Source organism: Adiantum capillus-veneris, chromosome 13, assembly GCF_014529385.1.
Source record: "Adiantum capillus-veneris isolate H3 chromosome 13, ASM1452938v2, whole genome shotgun sequence".
In the NCBI taxonomy this organism is placed as follows: Eukaryota; Viridiplantae; Streptophyta; class Polypodiopsida; order Polypodiales; family Pteridaceae; genus Adiantum; species Adiantum capillus-veneris.
Genome location: NC_140943.1, coordinates 66,604,050 through 66,621,569, shown reverse-complemented (window position 1 = coordinate 66,621,569; position 17,520 = coordinate 66,604,050). Strand labels below are relative to the sequence as shown.

The 17,520-nt window shown below is 45.8% G+C and overlaps 1 protein-coding gene across 4 annotated transcripts in view; it reads left to right on the top strand.

Annotated features, from left to right (window-relative positions):
* The window catches only part of LOC147444183 (uncharacterized), a 102,634-nt gene extending 85,594 nt beyond the window's left edge, over nt 1-17,040 (top strand). For 2 of the 4 annotated variants that reach the window (XM_086526889.1, XM_086526888.1), the window contains exons 3-5: nt 15,360-15,901; nt 15,976-16,527; nt 16,615-17,040. In XM_086526889.1, the coding sequence (XP_086383015.1) occupies nt 15,360-15,901; nt 15,976-16,527; nt 16,615-16,768 (1,248 nt within the window). In that variant the 3' untranslated portion in view covers nt 16,769-17,040. Of the gene's footprint in view, nt 1-15,242; nt 15,902-15,975; nt 16,528-16,614 lie in introns of those variants that run through there. The other 2 variants (XM_086526890.1, XM_086526887.1) reach the window with 2 other exon arrangements.
* Nucleotides 17,041-17,520: the final 480 nt, after the last annotated feature.

Here is a 17,520-nt window from a genome sequence, read left to right as displayed (position 1 = left end):
GACTCATAATCTCTTTCTGCTGGGCTGCAGTAACCCTGTATGGTGGTCTATTCGGTGGACTAGAACCTGGCACAAGATCTATAGTATGATCCTCAGGTCTCTCAGGAGGTAACTCCCCTAGCAAAGAGTTCGAAAAACAATCACTGAAACCACTCAAAAAAGTTGACCTGTCTTTATCTAAGATAGACAAATTAGATACAACTTGAGGTACTTCTTTTGCAAAGATCAAGTATGTAGAAAGATGATTCTTTATTACAAATGAAATAGCAGAAGCAGAAACAACTGGAACAGACTCGCCTTTAAGCTTTACATCAAGGACATGAGTCTTTCCTCTATGTACAAGGGTAATATTTTTGTTGTAAGTATCCACCATAGCATGCAACCTGTAACACCATGGGATACCCAGTAACACATCACAGCCCTCAAGTGGCATAATATGAAACTCTTCCACATCCACATAACTCTGAATGTGCAGACGAAGCTTTCCCAAAATGGGAGTAACGGGCTCTGAATGACCTGGGCATGCCAAACCTGCTTCCCCTATCATACCCATGCTTTTCGTCGACAGGCAGCGCAGTGGACCCAGGTGGGTGACAGAGTGATAGGGGTTTTCTTTGAGATAGTGGGGCCCCGACATGCGAGGGTTAGCCAGTTCAGGAGGCTTGACGGGCTAGTTGCTTCAGAGCCAGAGGACATGCGTGCAGTTGCCACCGACTTTTACCGTTACCTGCTGTCAGCAGAGCCTCAGGCAGCAGAGCGTCAGGATGCATGCAGAGAGCAGGTGTGGGCACAGATGCCTTGTCTTGTGACTGAGGAGATGTGCAAGAGGCTTGAGCTGCCTCTTCTAGAGGAGCTACACGCGGCCCTCAGAGCACTTCCCCGTGGTACTTGTCTAGGTGAGGATGGTTTGACTCCCAGATTTTTCTTGGAGTACTAGGACTTGCTTGGCTCAGATCTCTGCGGCGCTTTTCAGTACATCTTGCACACAGGAGAGATGCCTGACAGTATGAGTGACGGCCTGATTTACCTCATTCCCAAGGAGGGTGGCTCCTTGGATGAGATTCGACAGTGGCGGCCCATCACCATCCTCAACTCATCCTACAAAATTCTTGCCAAGGCTCTGAGTTTGAGGATACAGCCACTTCTGGAGAGCATTATACATGGGACACAGACAGGTTTTGTCAAGGAGCGTAGTATCCTTGACAAACATCTTTACATTTTGGGAGGCTTCTGTCCTCGTGCGTCTCCGTGGTGAGGATCTGGTGATACTTCTTCTCGATTTTGAGAAGGCCTACGATAGAGTCGACTGGGAATTTTTGGAGGGCACTCTTCGTAGGATGGGCTTCGCAGATGCTTGGATCAGAGGTGTGTCAGCTCTTTACAGACGAGCACACAGTCAGGTACTTTTGCCAGGAGGTAGAGGTGATCGTTTCATGCTCACACGTTCGGTCAGACAGGGCTGTCCTCTTGTCCCCTTCCTCTTTCTGTTCTATGTTGAGGCGATGAGCAGGTTTTTGGTTTCACAGCAGGTTGGTCTACGTGGGTTAGCGCTCCCTATTCGGGGAGATGAGCTACTGGATGATGAGTTTGCAGACGACTCAGCCTTGTACTTGGAGGGCCAAGAGGCCAACCTTCACAGGTGTGAGCAGACTCTTGAGACCTTTTGTTGTGCATCAGGCGCACTTATCAACTGGAGAAAGACAGTGGCTTTCTCGGTTGCTAGTGCTCCTACTCCTGATTGGCTGCTAGGGTTTCAAAAGGATTCCCCCAGGGACTGCAGCTCGATACTTGGGCTGTCAGGTTGGGATTGGACTTGTCTCCTGAGCAGTAGATTGCTCCCCTCCTCTTGTCCATTGGGAGGAAGTTGTTACATTGGAGTTATGCTCGACTTTCTCTGGCAGGCAGAGTTGTAGTGGCCAACCAGGTGTTGTTGGCTACTATGTGGTACATCACTTCTTGTTGAATCTTTTCGAGTTCGTGCGTCAACCAGGTAGAGAGGCTGATCAGAAACTTCCTTTGGTCAAGGCGTGACACTTAGATAGCCTGGGCGGCCTAGTAGGTCATCACTCTTCCTTGTTCTTAGGGAGGGTTGGGGATCATAGACCCAGCACAGCAGAGTAGAGCCCTTCTTGGGAAGTTTGTTGTCAGAGGATTACTTCTAGGGGAGGAGCCCTGGAAGGAGTTTTTTCTTGAGCGGCTTAGTGCTAGGGTGCCTCAGGTTGGAGGCCCTTGCGACATTCGACCATATGCGTTTTCACAGAGATGCGCAGAGTTGGCCTGAGCAGGAGACTGGAGGACCGTTTCGCTGTGAGTCTACTCCTCTCCTGGGAGCAGCTGCGGAGAGGCTTGGAGCAGCATCAGCCTACTTGCACGGAGGAGCTCTTGAGACAGCCCCTTGTTTGGAACCCCATGGTTAGCACTCAGAGAGGCCACTTGGTTGGTAGTAGGCCCATGTTTCTTGGGGTCCCATGGCAGAGGGTCGAGCACGCACTTTAGGTGACTAGCTATAGTTCAGGCTTATGAGAGGAGCTTCAGAGCATCTAGCTACAGGGCATGCGAGGGGTGTAGAGCATATGTCAGGACATCACAGAGACAGTACCAGCTGAGTGGCTCACACCTCTCCAGTCATCAGCGCCCAGATGGATGGGGGCCTTCACGCGATTGGAGGTTCTCATCGCAGTTCAGGCTTGCTCAGAGACTGTACCCTCCCTGTTTTTCGAGCTACAGGGTGAGGGTTGTTTACAGCGAGTCTCAATAGAGGCTCCACAGGGGGTAGAGTGTTGTTTTCAGAGGATCCGAGTTGTGGGCATCTGTGGGAGGACTTGTGTCATAGATCCTGACTCAGCAGCTCTTGAGACTGGCCACTAGTGGTTGTGGACTTGGGAATGTTGTCCACTGGCACGAGTGCAGTGGGATCCTGGAGAGTGGTTTTGGAGGGACCCTTTCTCCTCAATCGACCATCCAGGTGTCCCTTTCTTTTAGTACACTGTTCTACTGGGATGTCACATACTGGTAGCACGGAGAGAGGCTCGTCCTGCTGCAGCACCTCATTGGCAGGAGGAGGGTCTCACAGCTGAGTTCTTGTCAGCTTTCTGGGCAAGGTTGTGGGACTCCAGACAGCCACGGCGAGTCACTTTGTTCCAGTGGCTGGTTGCACATCGAGCTACAGCAGTTGGGAGGTGGCTTGTACATAGTGGTCTCTCGGGAGCATGTGCAGCTTGTGACCATCCTGTGGAGAGTCAACGCCATTGTCTTTGGGATTGTCCTTTGGCACAACATGTTTGGCTTCGTGTCCTTCGGCTGATGCCAACTCTTTCCACGATATGACAATACACTTGGGGGGCAGCTGCTTGGTCCACTCTCACGGGCCCGACACTTCAGTTTGAGCTATCTTCCACCAGTAGGATGATAGTGATGTAGGGGGATCAACCTTCACTCCAGTCTGCTACAGAGCTTACTCCACAGGAGTGGTGCAGTGCAAGAGAGGAGTGTTGGGAGCACATCTGCGGCTGGACACTCTGGTTCATTTGGCGGGCCCGCTGCTTCCGCATCTTTGAGGCTCGCCCTGTACCACCAGCAGAGACTGTTTGTGATCTTTGGCTAGAGCTGGTCCATACTCTCAGAGGACAGTTCGAGAGACTCCAGGGCAGCTCCGACCGCATGCGGGAACATAGAGAGGCTTTCTTTCGACTTTGGCGCCCTGGGCCTTTCTTCACCATGGTCTAGGGTGTGCTTAGATGGCACTACCATCCACCTGTGTGGCTTTTCCCTCCTCTCATCTCTTGATTAAGCCTCATTGTACATATGTTGTTTTTCATTGGGAGAGTCTACCTGTAACCGGCCCGTAGGGCGGTAGGCGTTGGCTTTCACCCGAAATTCTTTACTTTATACACACACACAGAGCACTTTGCAAAGAGAACCTGTAATGGGAATTAACACTTCAACTCACACACGGCTCGGAAGCTAGAATGCTCCGAGCAGACGGCGACAACCTGTAGGCCCCAAAATTGGCGCCCCTTTCGGTATTTCTTTATTCTTTAGGAGGGTAAATTACAAGGTAAGGTCCTGGGAATCCTTCACGTGTATCCACCTAGATACCATTTGATTTGGCCAAATTTCGGCAGCATAACAGCCCCAAAACTTGCGCGAAACCAATTCCCCTGCTGGAACTCGCTTGCACTGGCGTATACCCTCTGATTCCTGTCCAAAAACAGTAAATTCAGCACGCTGTATTTACTGGTTTTTGCCCTGTTTTCAGCCCCAAACAGTCCCCTAACCGTCCTTTGCCAGTGGGGCACGATTCCCAGTGATCCTGGCGTCCGTACGGCTGAAAAACAGTGAATTTACAGTGCATACACAGCGCTGATTTTGCACTTGTTCGGTGAGGTTATGACCCTCACCAGTGCCTGCTTTGGAGCAGCAGTTAGCTACCCCTGTTCCTGCTCAAGGAGGCTCTTGCCTCAGCACAAAAGCATGAACCCACACATCTGTACATCAGTCAAATGAGTAGCCCTCTTGTGGGGCATCACATAACTACACGTAGGGGAGAGAGAGCAGTGTGTAGTGTGTAGGGCATCACTCCTAGCACCACACTGTACATGAGAGGGAAAGAAAGCACTCCATAGCTCTTAACCTGTGACAGGTTGCAAATGAGGCTTCTCCCAGCTTAAAAATCAGCGCCCATTTTTCTGGAAGAGGCAAGTCCCTGAAAATGTGACACTTGGCGCATTTACAAGCATTTTCCCGTTTCGGGTTCGCCGCTTAAAAATATCCCAACCGACGCGTCAGTTGACTTCGCGGCAGAGTTATAAAGTGTTCCCCTAGTCATATCGAAGGTAATGACGCGAACACATTTCACGGCCCAAAATAGCAGTTCCCTAAATTTTAGGAGATGCTTCCGTTGGGCTCCCACTGGTCTTCTGACCATCTATCCTCATTGGGACCGCATCCAAAAATGCAATGTGGCCCAACTGTCGCATACTTTTTGTTGGAAGTCCCACCTTGACTTTACGCCTTAATTGAGTTCACTTCCTAGCATCCACCAACTTGCTAAGTGCGACGGGGGGACCTATATGATCTTGCTCTGAGCCTAGACATCCTCTTACCATACGAATTCCAGTGCCGACCACTTCCCGTCTGCGGGTGAATCTACCGTTCACATTGGCCATACAATGTCCGACCGTTTGCTACTTCAAAAAGAGGGTCTTAAACAAATAAAATAAACCCCATTGGAAAGAAACCAACAACCAAGGTTAGCAGTTGCCACATCTCTGTGACATGGTTAATAACTGCCACGTCCCCGTGACATACCCCCCTCTTGAAATCGCAAACGTCCTCGATTGCATACCATAAATACACGCCACTGATGATCTTGTGCTATTAACACTCTTTTATCATCGCATGTATCCGCAAGAAAGGTCGTAACATACATAGATACAAATGACTTAATGAGGCCTTCATACTTTTGCCATTTCCATCTATGGCACTGAATTCATATGTACATTTGATGTACTAGCTCTATCATTACCCCTCCTTTGCACACGTTGGGTTGGGGCATAAGTAGGCTGTAACCCAAAGGCTTCAAGGTAAAGCTGCAATACATTTGGTGACTCTGACAGTTCATGCTCTTCCATCCACTTTGCATCCATAGGCGGATAGTTCTTGAACTTCACCGAATAGCGTCTTGCAACTTGTCCTTTAACTTTTCTGTCCTTATGTGCCAAAACTTGCTCAGGTACCAAGATCTCATCAAGTTCTTCAACTTCTGGCTGATCCTCAACTGGCATATCTTCTGGCACATCACCCACGAAGGGTCTTAGAAGACTCACATGAAACGCATTATGAATCTTCCATGCATCAGGCAATTTCAGCCTGTAAGCCACATCGCTGATCTTGTCAAGCACTTGAAAAGGCCCATAGTAACGCATGCTGAGCTTAGGAAACAGCCGTTCCTTGCCCTTCATCTTCTTTAACCTTGCCTTTTCGAACCTTAAGAGAACCCAATCACCAGGTGATAGTAGCAATTCACGACGGTGACGATCAGCAGCCTTTTTCTGTTTTGCCTGAGTCTTCTCCAAGGCAACTTTAATCTTCTTATACATCTCATCCATGTTCTCAACATATCGATCTGCCTCAAAGATCTTGTCCTTTGTGTGCAAAATGGGAGGAACCTTTTTGCCGCCTTCAACAATTTCAAAAGGTGCTTTTCCAGTAGACGAATGCACCATATTATTGTACGCATACTCAAGCATAGGCAAATACTGTTCCCACTTGCCCTTATTATCTGACACATAGCATTTCAGCAGATCTAAGACAGTAGAATTGGCCTCTTTTGACTGTCCATCAGTTTGTGGATGAAACGAAGACGAGAACTTGAGCGTAGTACCCATGTTCTCAAACAATCCTCTCCAGAACAAACTGGTCATGCGAGGATCACGATCACTAATAATCGATTGTGGCATACCATGGTACTTAAACACATTGTACATGAACAAGCGTGCCATCTGATCAGATTTTATCTTCTTCCTGACAGGGATAAAATGGGCCTGCTTGCTGAACCTGCAGATAATGGTCCATATACCATCATTCCCTGTTGGTGTCCTTGGAAGATCAAAGATAAAGTCCATAGCAATGCTTTCCCATGGCTTATCCGGAATCGGCAGTGGTTGTAACAACCCTGGTGCCTTTTGCTTGTCAAACTTGACCTTTTGGCAAACTATGCATGCTCGCACAAAGGCATCCACATCTCTCCTCAAGGTAGGCCAATAGAAGAATGTCTCTACCGCTTTAACTGTTGCATCAATGCCACGATGCCCTGCATACGGTGGGACATGACTCTCTTCCATGACCTTATGTTGCAGTGGCCTAGTGACACAAAGTCTGCCATGCATCATCATAAAACCATCTCTGAGGAGGTAGTGCTCGTGATGTTGCCCCTCTTGTAACTGTTCAAAGATCCTTGCAAAATCTTCATCAGCAATATACTGTTCCTTCATGTCATCTAACTCATGATGATAAGGAATTGACACAGCTGAAATTTGTGGCTTTCTTGATAACGCATCAGCCACAACATTCTTCTTGCCTTCCACATGCATAATCTGGAAGTGGAACATGGAAAGAATGTTTGCCCATCGCATATGCTTTTCGGATAACTTTGACTGTGTCAAGAAGTATCGCAAGGTCTGATGATCTGTTTGGACAACAAAATCAGCACCTAAGAGGTAGTGCTTCCAGCTAGAAAGCGCATGAATCACGGCCAAGAGCTCTTTCTCATAGACTTGCATAGTCCTCTCTGGCCCTTGCAAAATTCGGCTTTCATAGGCTACTACCCGTCCATCTTGCATTAGCACTGCTCCGATGCTACTGCCACACGCGTCACACTGGACCACAAATGACTTCCTGAGATCTGGCAGAACAATAACTGGATCTGAAGTCAACTTTTCCTTTAAGAGACTAAAAGCTGAAATCTCTTTTTGGGTCCATCTGAAAGTGACCTCTTTCTTTTGCAATGCGTGAAGAGGCGATGCTATCTCTGCAAAATTTCTGATAAACCTTCTATAGTAGGAACACAATCCCAAGAAGCTTCTGACATCGTGCACAGTCTTCAAGTCTGGCCATGTCTTGATAGCTTCGACCTTTGCGGGATCCATTCTAACACCATCCTTTGAGACTATGTGGCCCAGAAAGTGGATCTCTTCAAGGAAGAATTCACTTTTCTTAGGATTGACAAGTAACCTGTGACTGTGCAGCTCTTCGAACACAATGGTCAAGTGACGCCTATGCTCCTCTTCATTCTTCGAATACACAATCATGTCATCGAAGAATGTTCCAACAAACTGTTGATGCGAGCGGAAAATCCGGTCCATCATTCTGTTGAACGTGGCTGGAGCATTTGTTAGCCCAAACGGCATCACTAGAAACTCATAAAGACCAAATGTTGTTCTAAACGCAGTCTTGTGCACATCCTCTGGGCTTATAGGAATCTGATGGTACCCACTCTTCAGGTCTATCCTGCTGAAAATTGCAGCACCCTCTAAACGATCGAGAATATCATCAATGCGAGGAATAGGAAACCTATTCTTGATGGTATTCTTATTCAACGCACGGTAATCAATACACATGCGCCATGAGCCATCCTTCTTCTACACTAGGAGCACTGGGGAGCAAAAGGGTGAAGAACTAGGCTGAATCAGCCCCTTCTCTAATAACTCCTCAACCTGGCCCATAATCTCTTTCTGCTGCGCCGCACTAACCCTATAGGGAGGTCTATTTGGTGGGCTACACCCTGGCACCAAATCTATCCGATGGTCCTCAGGTCTCTCTGGCGGCAATTGCGACGGTAATGAATCAGAAAAACAGTCACTAAACTTTTGCAAAAATGCTGACCTTTCTTTATCTAACACAGATAAATTTGACTGATCACTATCACGTGCAAAAATCAAGTACACAGAAAGATGATTCTTTATTACAGAAGTGATAGCAGAAGCAGATACAATAGGGACTGACTCTCCTTTAAGCTTTACATCCAAGATGTGAGTTTTGCCCCTATGCTGTACAGTGATCTTTTTGTTGTAGGCATCCAAGACTCCATGCACTCGGAACATCCACGGGATCCCTAACAAGGCGTCACAACCTTCCAGCGGCATGATGTAAAACTCTTCAGTGTCCACATACGGCTGAATATGCAGACGCAGTTTTCCAATGATGGGAGTAACACACTCTGAGTGGCCAGGACATGCCAACCCTGCCTCTGCTGTGTACCCCATCTCTTCAGCTTTGATGCCGAGCTTCATAGCTAACTCTGGTGAGATAAAGTTGGCTTTGGCACCTGGATCAAAGAAGATGAGTGCCGTCTGATCTCTAACTTTACCCCATGCCCTGCATAACTCACTGGCATCTGTGCTGGGCCTGTCACCCACCATGTCTGGCACTAAACCTGCCGTGGGTTTTGGCTTCTTGCCTTTCTGGTCTTCTTTATCCTCTGAGTCAGCTGGCCTTTTCCTTTGTGGACAATTGATAGAAAAGTGACCAGGCTGCTCGCATATAAGGCATTTGTTCTCAGCCATTAGGACCTTCTTTTCCTCGAGCGACTTGCGCACAAAAGGCTTCCTTTTCTGTTTCTTTGCCTGCGCTCCAGAAGTCCCAGCTGAATCCTTGTCTTTGGTGGCCTGTTCAGACCCCTGTGACGCATCAGGAGCCGTCTTCACAAAGGGCTTCTTCGCTGAATTTTTCTTTTGCTGCCCTCCTTTATCACTGCTCGGAAATCCACTGTCCTCTCCTTTCAACAGGGCAAGACCAGTGTTCGCAACTTCCATAAGCTGAGTAAGGGTAGCCACTCTATTCTTTGTACCGTAATCGCGAAGCCCTTTAGGCAACCCACAACAATACTTCTCTATCTGCTCTGTCAGTGGCACAAATCTGTAGGAGGTCACTGAGAGTAATGCGTTACAAAACCTCCTATTGTACTCCAGCAAGCTCTTGCACGAAGCTGCCGTAAGCTGGTGCCAATCTGTCAAGACATCGGCTTCAAATTCATTTGATAGCCAAGCAGATGCAAACATTTGCTTGAAGTAAACCCAAGTGGCGGGTGCCTATCCTTGCATTAACAATGTCGCCCACCATGTCAGCGCATTGTCCTTTAAGAAAGTGGCAGCTTTCCTAACCTTCGAGGCCTCTGTAAAATTCCCTCCCGCATAAGCTGTATCAAACTGCTGGAGGAAAGTGAGTGCCTTTGTCTTGTCCTCGAAACCACTGAAGGTACTGAACTTTACTGTTGCACCACCTTCTTTGTAAGCCTTCGGCTTCTCTAGTGCCCCCAAGTTGTCATACGGGATGGTCTGCAACATGGGCACTATAGTAGGCATGATCGGCACGTGTTGGCCATTCACATTTTGCGTCAGAGGTGCGATATCTGGCTGCTGTCCAGAAAAACCAGCCATGCCAAAATGAGCCTGTGGCACCCCAAACTGGCCCTGGTTGCCGTGGAAACCTTGCTGCATGCCGATAGTACCATACATGGGGTTTGGCATGATGCCTTGCATACCCCCGAACACTGTTCCTGGCATGTACGGCTGACTTCCAGACGCATAACCAGCCATACTTTGGAACACTGATCCACCCCCGAAATACCCAGGATGTACCGTGGGTGGTGGAAAAACTGAGTGCATAGCCTGGTATCCAGCTCCCTGTCCATTCAAGACAGCATGCTGGCTTTGAAAGGTGGCGGGCTGAACTGGCATAACCTGTGGAATAGGCGTTCTAGCCACCTGTTCAAGCACGGGAGGAACCTGCTTTGGAGCCCCCGACTCCGCAACATGCGAGTGTTCCCTTTCCTCCTGCGCCTCATGAAGTACCTGGGCTTGAGCTTCAACAAGCTCCGTACGCGGCGTAGGTTGCCTATTTTGATGTTGCACTGGTGGCGCTTGCAAGAATTCCATAAACCTCGGATTCTGCACCAGCTGCGAAAAGACATTCACCGCGGCAACTAACTGAGTCTTAAACGCATCATCCTCGAGTTGCCCTGTCATAAAGCCCTGTACTACTGGAGGGACATTCACGTTGACAGGAGGTACAGACTGACGTGGCCGTGAGCTCTCGCCAATCTCAAAAACCATAGGAATCTCCTGCCTGTCCTTTGGAGAGGAACCCTCTTTCATAATTCCCTTCCCCTTGTCGGTCATAGTGTAATCCCCGCGTTCTTGCAATGTGTGTCTTTACCCTGAACAATCCAGGCTCACTCTTTGAGGAAAAAGTGATTGATATCCCGGCAATGCAACCATGTAACCGGCCCGTAGGGCGGTAGGCGTTGGCTTTCACCCGAAATTCTTTACTTTATACACACACACAGAGCACTTTGCAAAGAGAACTTGTAATGGGAATTAACACTTCAACTCACACACGGCTCGGAAGCTAGAATGCTCCGAGCAGACGGCGACAACCTGTAGGCCCCAAAATTGGCGCCCCTTTCGGTATTTCTTTATTCTTTAGGAGGGTAAATTACAAGGTAAGGTCCTGGGAATCCTTCACGTGTATCCACCTAGATACCATTTGATTTGGCCAAATTTCGGCAGCATAACAGCCCCAAAACTTGCGCGAAGCCAATTCCCCTGCTGGAACTCGCTTGCACTGGCGTATACCCTCTGATTCCTGTCCAAAAACAGTAAATTCAGCACGCTGTATTTACTGGTTTTTGCCCTGTTTTCAGCCCCAAACAGTCCCCTAACCGTCCTTCGCCAGTGGGGCACGATTCCCAGTGATCCTGGCGTCCGTACGGCTGAAAAACAGTGAATTTACAGTGCATACACAGCGCTGATTTTGCACTTGTTCGGTGAGGTTATGACCCTCACCAGTGCCTGCTTTGGAGCAGCAGTTAGCTACCCCTGTTCCTGCTCAAGGAGGCTCTTGCCTCAGCACAAAAGCATGAACCCACACATCTGTACATCAGTCAAATGAGTAGCCCTCTTGTGGGGCATCACATAACTGCACGTAGGGGAGAGAGAGAGCAGTGTGTAGTGTGCAGGGCATCACTCCTAGCACCACACTATACATGAGAGGGAAAGAAAGCACTCCATAGCTCTTAACCTGTGACAGGTTGCAAATGAGGCTTCTCCCAGCTTAAAGATCAGCGCCCATTTTTCTGGAAGAGGCAAGTCCCTGAAAATGTGACACTTGGCGCATTTACAAGCATTTTCCCGTTTCGGGTTCGCCGCTTAAAAATATCCCAACCGACGCGTCAGTTGACTTCGCGGCAGAGTTATAAAGTGTTCCCCTAGTCATATCGAAGGTAATGACGCGAACACATTTCACGGCCCAAAATAGCAGTTCCCTAAATTTTAGGAGATGCTTCCGTTGGGCTCCCACTGGTCTTCTGACCATCTATCCTCATTGGGACCGCATCCAAAAATGCAATGTGGCCCAACTGTCGCATACTTTTTGTTGGAAGTCCCACCTTGACTTTACGCCTTAATTGAGTTCACTTCCTAGCATCCACCAACTTGCTAAGTGCGACGGGGGGACCTATATGATCTTGCTCTGAGCCTAGACATCCTCTTACCATACGAATTCCAGTGCCGACCACTTCCCGTCTGCGGGTGAATCTACCGTTCACATTGGCCATACAATGTCCGACCGTTTGCTACTTCAAAAAGAGGGTCTTAAACAAATAAAATAAACCCCATTGGAAAGAAACCAACAACCAAGGTTAGCAGTTGCCACATCTCTGTGACATGGTTAATAACTGCCACGTCCTCGTGACACTCCCCCTTATGATTGTTGTAGCCCTCTCTAGTAGAGGTGGTTGTAGCCCTATGGGCAGTTTCATTAACACTAGTTTGGTACCAAAAAGGACACTTTAGTGTCCTTTTTTTGCGAATTTAAATAAAATGGTACATGAAATCTAGAGCACATCTCAAGAAATGCTTTTGCAAACTTATAAAATGTTATTCAAAGTACTCATAGAAATTATAATCTGTCACTTTTGATCATAACCTCAATAGTAACTACACTCATGAAAAGAACCTATGCAAAACAGCATTTAATGTTTCATTAAAACTCGTACTCTAGCCTAAGAAAAAAATGAGCTGGGTGCATGCAATAATCCGTGGTAACTACTTATATATGTGTTTGATATTTTTGCAATTGTCATGTGAGAAAAAAATCCTTTGTAACTAGAATTAAATATAGAAAGTCCTGTGGATCAAATATGCAACATTCACAAATTCAATTAGTGATCATAAAAAACATTTAGTTCATCTAAATTTAAAATGTCTTATGATGCATGTATACTAGATCTATGACTCCATTACAGAAGGTGATAATTTTTAATGGTTATGCAAGCCACATTTGGTGATTTATGGCATATCCAAAAAACTGCGCATGTTGTAATTATGATTTTTTATTTATAAAAAATAAGCCTTAAAATAAAGTTCACTTTTGGATTGTTCCATTCATCTCACTTATTTGTATACGAATACCTCATATGGACACAATTAGGGGATTTATATACACACTTACGTTAGTTTTTCATAGCAATGTTTTTTTTGCAAGAAATTACGCACTACAATTTTTTTAAAATGAGCTTAAATTACAAGATGCCTATGAGTTTGAACCCTTGAAAAATGCTTAGTTGATGGGTATTGACCTATGTTCTTCACCTCATAACTGACCTAAGATATGAACGTGACCTATTAATTTTTTTTCTAGATTCACCAAATAATTATGATAAGTTGCTAGAAAAACAGGACACCTAAATGTCTCAGGACATTTGAGTGTCCGATTACAGAACTAGTGTTAACTAATAGAAGGATCTTTTTCTCGGGAAAGAAAAAAACAATACCTCTCCAACTACAAGTACACAGTCTAAAAAAGAAATTGATAACAGGCATCTCAATACTTTTACTCTTGGTATCATAACAAATTCTGTGTGATCTCAACATCTGCTTCAAAAGCCTGAGTAAGCCATTAGGAAGTAAGCTGTTGCTTGAACTCTAACCAAATCCTAGAAGCTTGCCCCTAAACAAAAGTGTAGACCACGGTTGTGAAGTGTTGCCTTTCAAAAAGGAAGACCTTTCCTGATTTCGGAGGCTTATGTGAAGTTTCCTCCTGAGAAAGCGGCATCAAATTCTTGAGTAATAGCTAAAGCTAATGCATCTTGTGTACATGGTAAGTGTCAAACTTAACACTTCTCCTCCTTCCTTGAAGTTTTCTTTTTTGGTTTAGCGAGTAGAGTCGGCTAATCACTAAGGAGCGCGGACCTCAATGCTGTCTTATAGGGTCCTCTTAGATACATACCAGGCATATGCCATACATGGGTCCTTGTTGATATCCCTGGAAGCTGGCATCATGTAATGTCCTTGCACTCTTGGCATCATGTAGATTCCTTGAATGCCCTGTGTCATACCATATCCTCAAAAAGGCTCTTGTCTGTGTCATTGATTTCAGAGCACCGTACCCATCTGGATTTAGGTCAAGAGCTGACAAACACAGAATTGTGCTAAAGTCCAGAAAGTCTTTAGCAAGTCCATCATCATTGCTCAAATGATGAGAAAACTCCAACATCTGAGTCCCGATGGGACTAGTAACACTATCCATCATCCACTCCAGCAAACTGTAGAATTGATAGCCTCATCTCCTAGTTGGTACCAGGAAGATATGTAGTCAGATCTGCGGTGTCTGCCTCTTTATCACCAAGGTATCACGTAAAAAAGTAGTAAATGGCCACAATACTCCCCTCCGCGGCTCACATGAAAGCAAACCAAGCCTCCAGGCACTGTTGAGAGGGGAGGCATCAGAATCTGCATCACTCACAGGGTGGAATCTCGCTATTGGGTGACTCGCAAAATCAACCAGCAGCACGTTGTAGGAAGCTGCACAGCCCCAACTGGCTGAGGAAAAGTCTAAAGATCAGGAAAGGTGAGAGACTTCAGATCGAGGGGGGGGATGGGGATAGAGGTTGGATGAGGAGTTGGAGAAGTGTTGGAAAGCTGTGAGCCTGCTAAAACGTCAAGCAAACATTCAATCTGCCGCCCAAAAAGGCCATGCAGCAACCACCAAATTAAATTATGCGCAATGGAAAGCAAAGGTGCAAGGTGAAGGGCTCCCTAGCGCACAACAAGAACAGTGGAGTGGGGGGCGAGTAGCAGAGAGAAAGAGCCTCAGCCTTTCTTGAAGCATAATCTGCTGTGTGTACTGTGCAAAACATTTTGGTCCGCTGTGCATTGTTAATTAAATACTGCAAGGAGCACCGTTTTGGTGCCACAGAGCGTGATTACAGTTTAATGTTCTGTTTTGCTGAATAATCTATTTTCGGAGACTTGTAGTTATCGTGATTGACCATCTAGTTTCATCCAGAAAACCTAGGGTTTTGTTGTTTTATGTAGTGAATTTGTAATAATCAGTGCGGAACTCAAACACATTCAAAACAAAATTTCCAAATCTTCACATTTTCCATGTAAGTGGCAAGCATCTATGAAGAATTTTGGCTTAGCAGTGATTGTCAAACAGTCAATACTGGATTTTCAAGCCTGACCGTATATTCATGCTAGTTAATATGTTTCAAGAAATTTTCTGTGTCTTTTCTATGTAAACTGTCCTTGAAACTACTTTGGACACATCCTTGCAATTTTCAATCTTTTTCTTTGTAAATGCTCATTCTCTGAACATGGGGGTGAAGAATCGTATACCACCTTTTGAAGCACTTTATCAGTGACTCTGCTGGATTTTTGAGCCTCGGTAGGAGCAAACTCTCATTTGCACGTGCCATGATACTGCTATCTAACAAGATTGCAAAGTTTTCTATCTCATTGAGATGTCCTTGTGGAACAGAGGATTCATATATCTATGCACTTCTTGGTATGTTTCAGAGGAGGAAGATTTTAGAGAGACAGTTAAATACAAACTCCACTATTCGCCAAGGATTGGAGCCTTCAAACGCAGAGTTTATTGCTGCTCTTGCAGCTGGTTACAATTCTCACGCTATTCTGCAAGTTGGCTGTGGGATTTCAACTGTTGCACTTGCAGTGGCTGCCCAAACAACAGGCGGTCTTCTTGTATCTGTCCACACAGATGAATCAAAACAAGACATAGTTCGGTATCATATGACATATTTGGGTCTATTAGGATCTGTAGAGTTTCTTGTTGCTAGTGAACCCAGCAACATTCTACTCACCAGGACAAATGTCGACTTTGCTCATTTTACGGGAGATCCCACGGACTATATTAAACTCTTTGACTCGTTGAATTTGACTTATGGAGCCACTGTTGTCGCCGACAATGCGCTCAGTAATGCCTCTAATGATTATATACGGCATGTCAGACGACAACCTGGTGTTGAATCCTCCACTCTTCCACTTGCAAGGGGACTTGAGGTGACCAAGTTGGCATCATGGGAAAAGTTTATTTCAGGGTAAGTATGGATGCAATACGTTGAAGTGTAAAATCATCGCAGGGTTTTGAAAGATGTTGAATCTACTTGCTCAGGCGAATATTGTACTCTGGCTTTGGTGAGAGTGTGATGAATGAGAGGGAAAATGGGGTATTCTTTGCACCTTTTGTCCAGAAAGAAACTACCACCTTTACTTCTCTCTCAGTAGACGAACAAAAATCGACAATTTCCATTGATCGGACCTTCTCGAGTTTAGATGAAAAGGGTGATTCAAGCATTACGAGTCCTGATTTCCCATCCCGTAATGCTTGCATTGGTGAATCAAATACTCAGTTGTCAGATACTCATGATGCTCAACCATTTGCACCTTCAAGTTCAGTAGTTGATATTGTCTCCAAAAGCTTCCATTCTCACTCAAGTGATACGTTAATAGATACCGGGAAGCCATTAAATGAAGCCATCCTCACTACAGAGAACCCTTCTGTAAAGCATGATGCTGGTGGTGGGGTGCTGGAGAATGCTTGTAGCTCAGCTTTTAAGGTGCACTTTCAAAATTACAGCACAGAGACTGAAGTGACAATTACAGGTATGAATCGGGACATGCTACTGTCGGATATCACAACAGCTTTTAGTGAACTGGGAATCAGGTAAGTAATGGCCATTTCATTTACAGTTTGTGAGAGATGCTTCTCAAGTTCTTATATAACTCAATCATGTTATTTTCATTCTTGCAGTGTCAAAACAGCCAATATTGAAACTCACAATGATCTCATTGAAGACGTATTTTACGTCACCGATGTGAAGTCAAGGGCTCCCATACATCCCTCTGAATGGAATTCTGTCAAGGAGAGGATTCTTGAAAGCTTAGGTAAGAGGTGTATGAGATAATTCTCGTGGTCATTTCTAAAGGGAAAAATGGAGGAGCATGCTGCTAAACAGCTACGCGCGCAAGATTAGCTGCTGTAAATATTCAGCTTAATGTCTGTAAGTCATCGATCTGGTGGACAGCTTTAGCTTTGCTGTCAAAGTTATCAAGGATGATGCAAGAATGTAGTACAAAATGGATGTTTTCTTGTTGCTATGTATTTCATTCATTTGCTTGCTGAATATTGATGTATAAATCATTTTTCCTGGTCTCACCATTTATGATTTTCGTATCAGTACCATTAGACAGCCTTGGCGAGGGAAAGCTTAGGACTGTTCAGGTAGGCTGAGGGAGGTATAAACAAAGAAGTGACTTGCTCTAGACATGGGCTATGTCAAAACATGGGTTTCTAATGTGGACATGTGATCACTAAATACTGACAACATGCTCCATTCAAATTTTCAATGGCTCCAAGAAATCAGCAATTTAGTGACCCCTTTGTGCTTCTAAGGCAGGTTCTATTCATAAACTCAGAGAGATTCTCTGTTGCGAATTCACACAAACTGAACCATCCAGATGAAATTATTCTCATCAAGATCCCTTCAAGCAAGTTACCTTTTTGCATGCTTTTTGTGAATGCGCAATTGAGATGTTATGGATTCGGCAGTGTGCACTCACCTATTGATTCGTTAGAGCCCCATGACCCCCGGGGGTTCCACCTCAAAATATGTAAGTGTAGCACATGAGTTCATCAGGAGGGGTTTTCTATATTTCA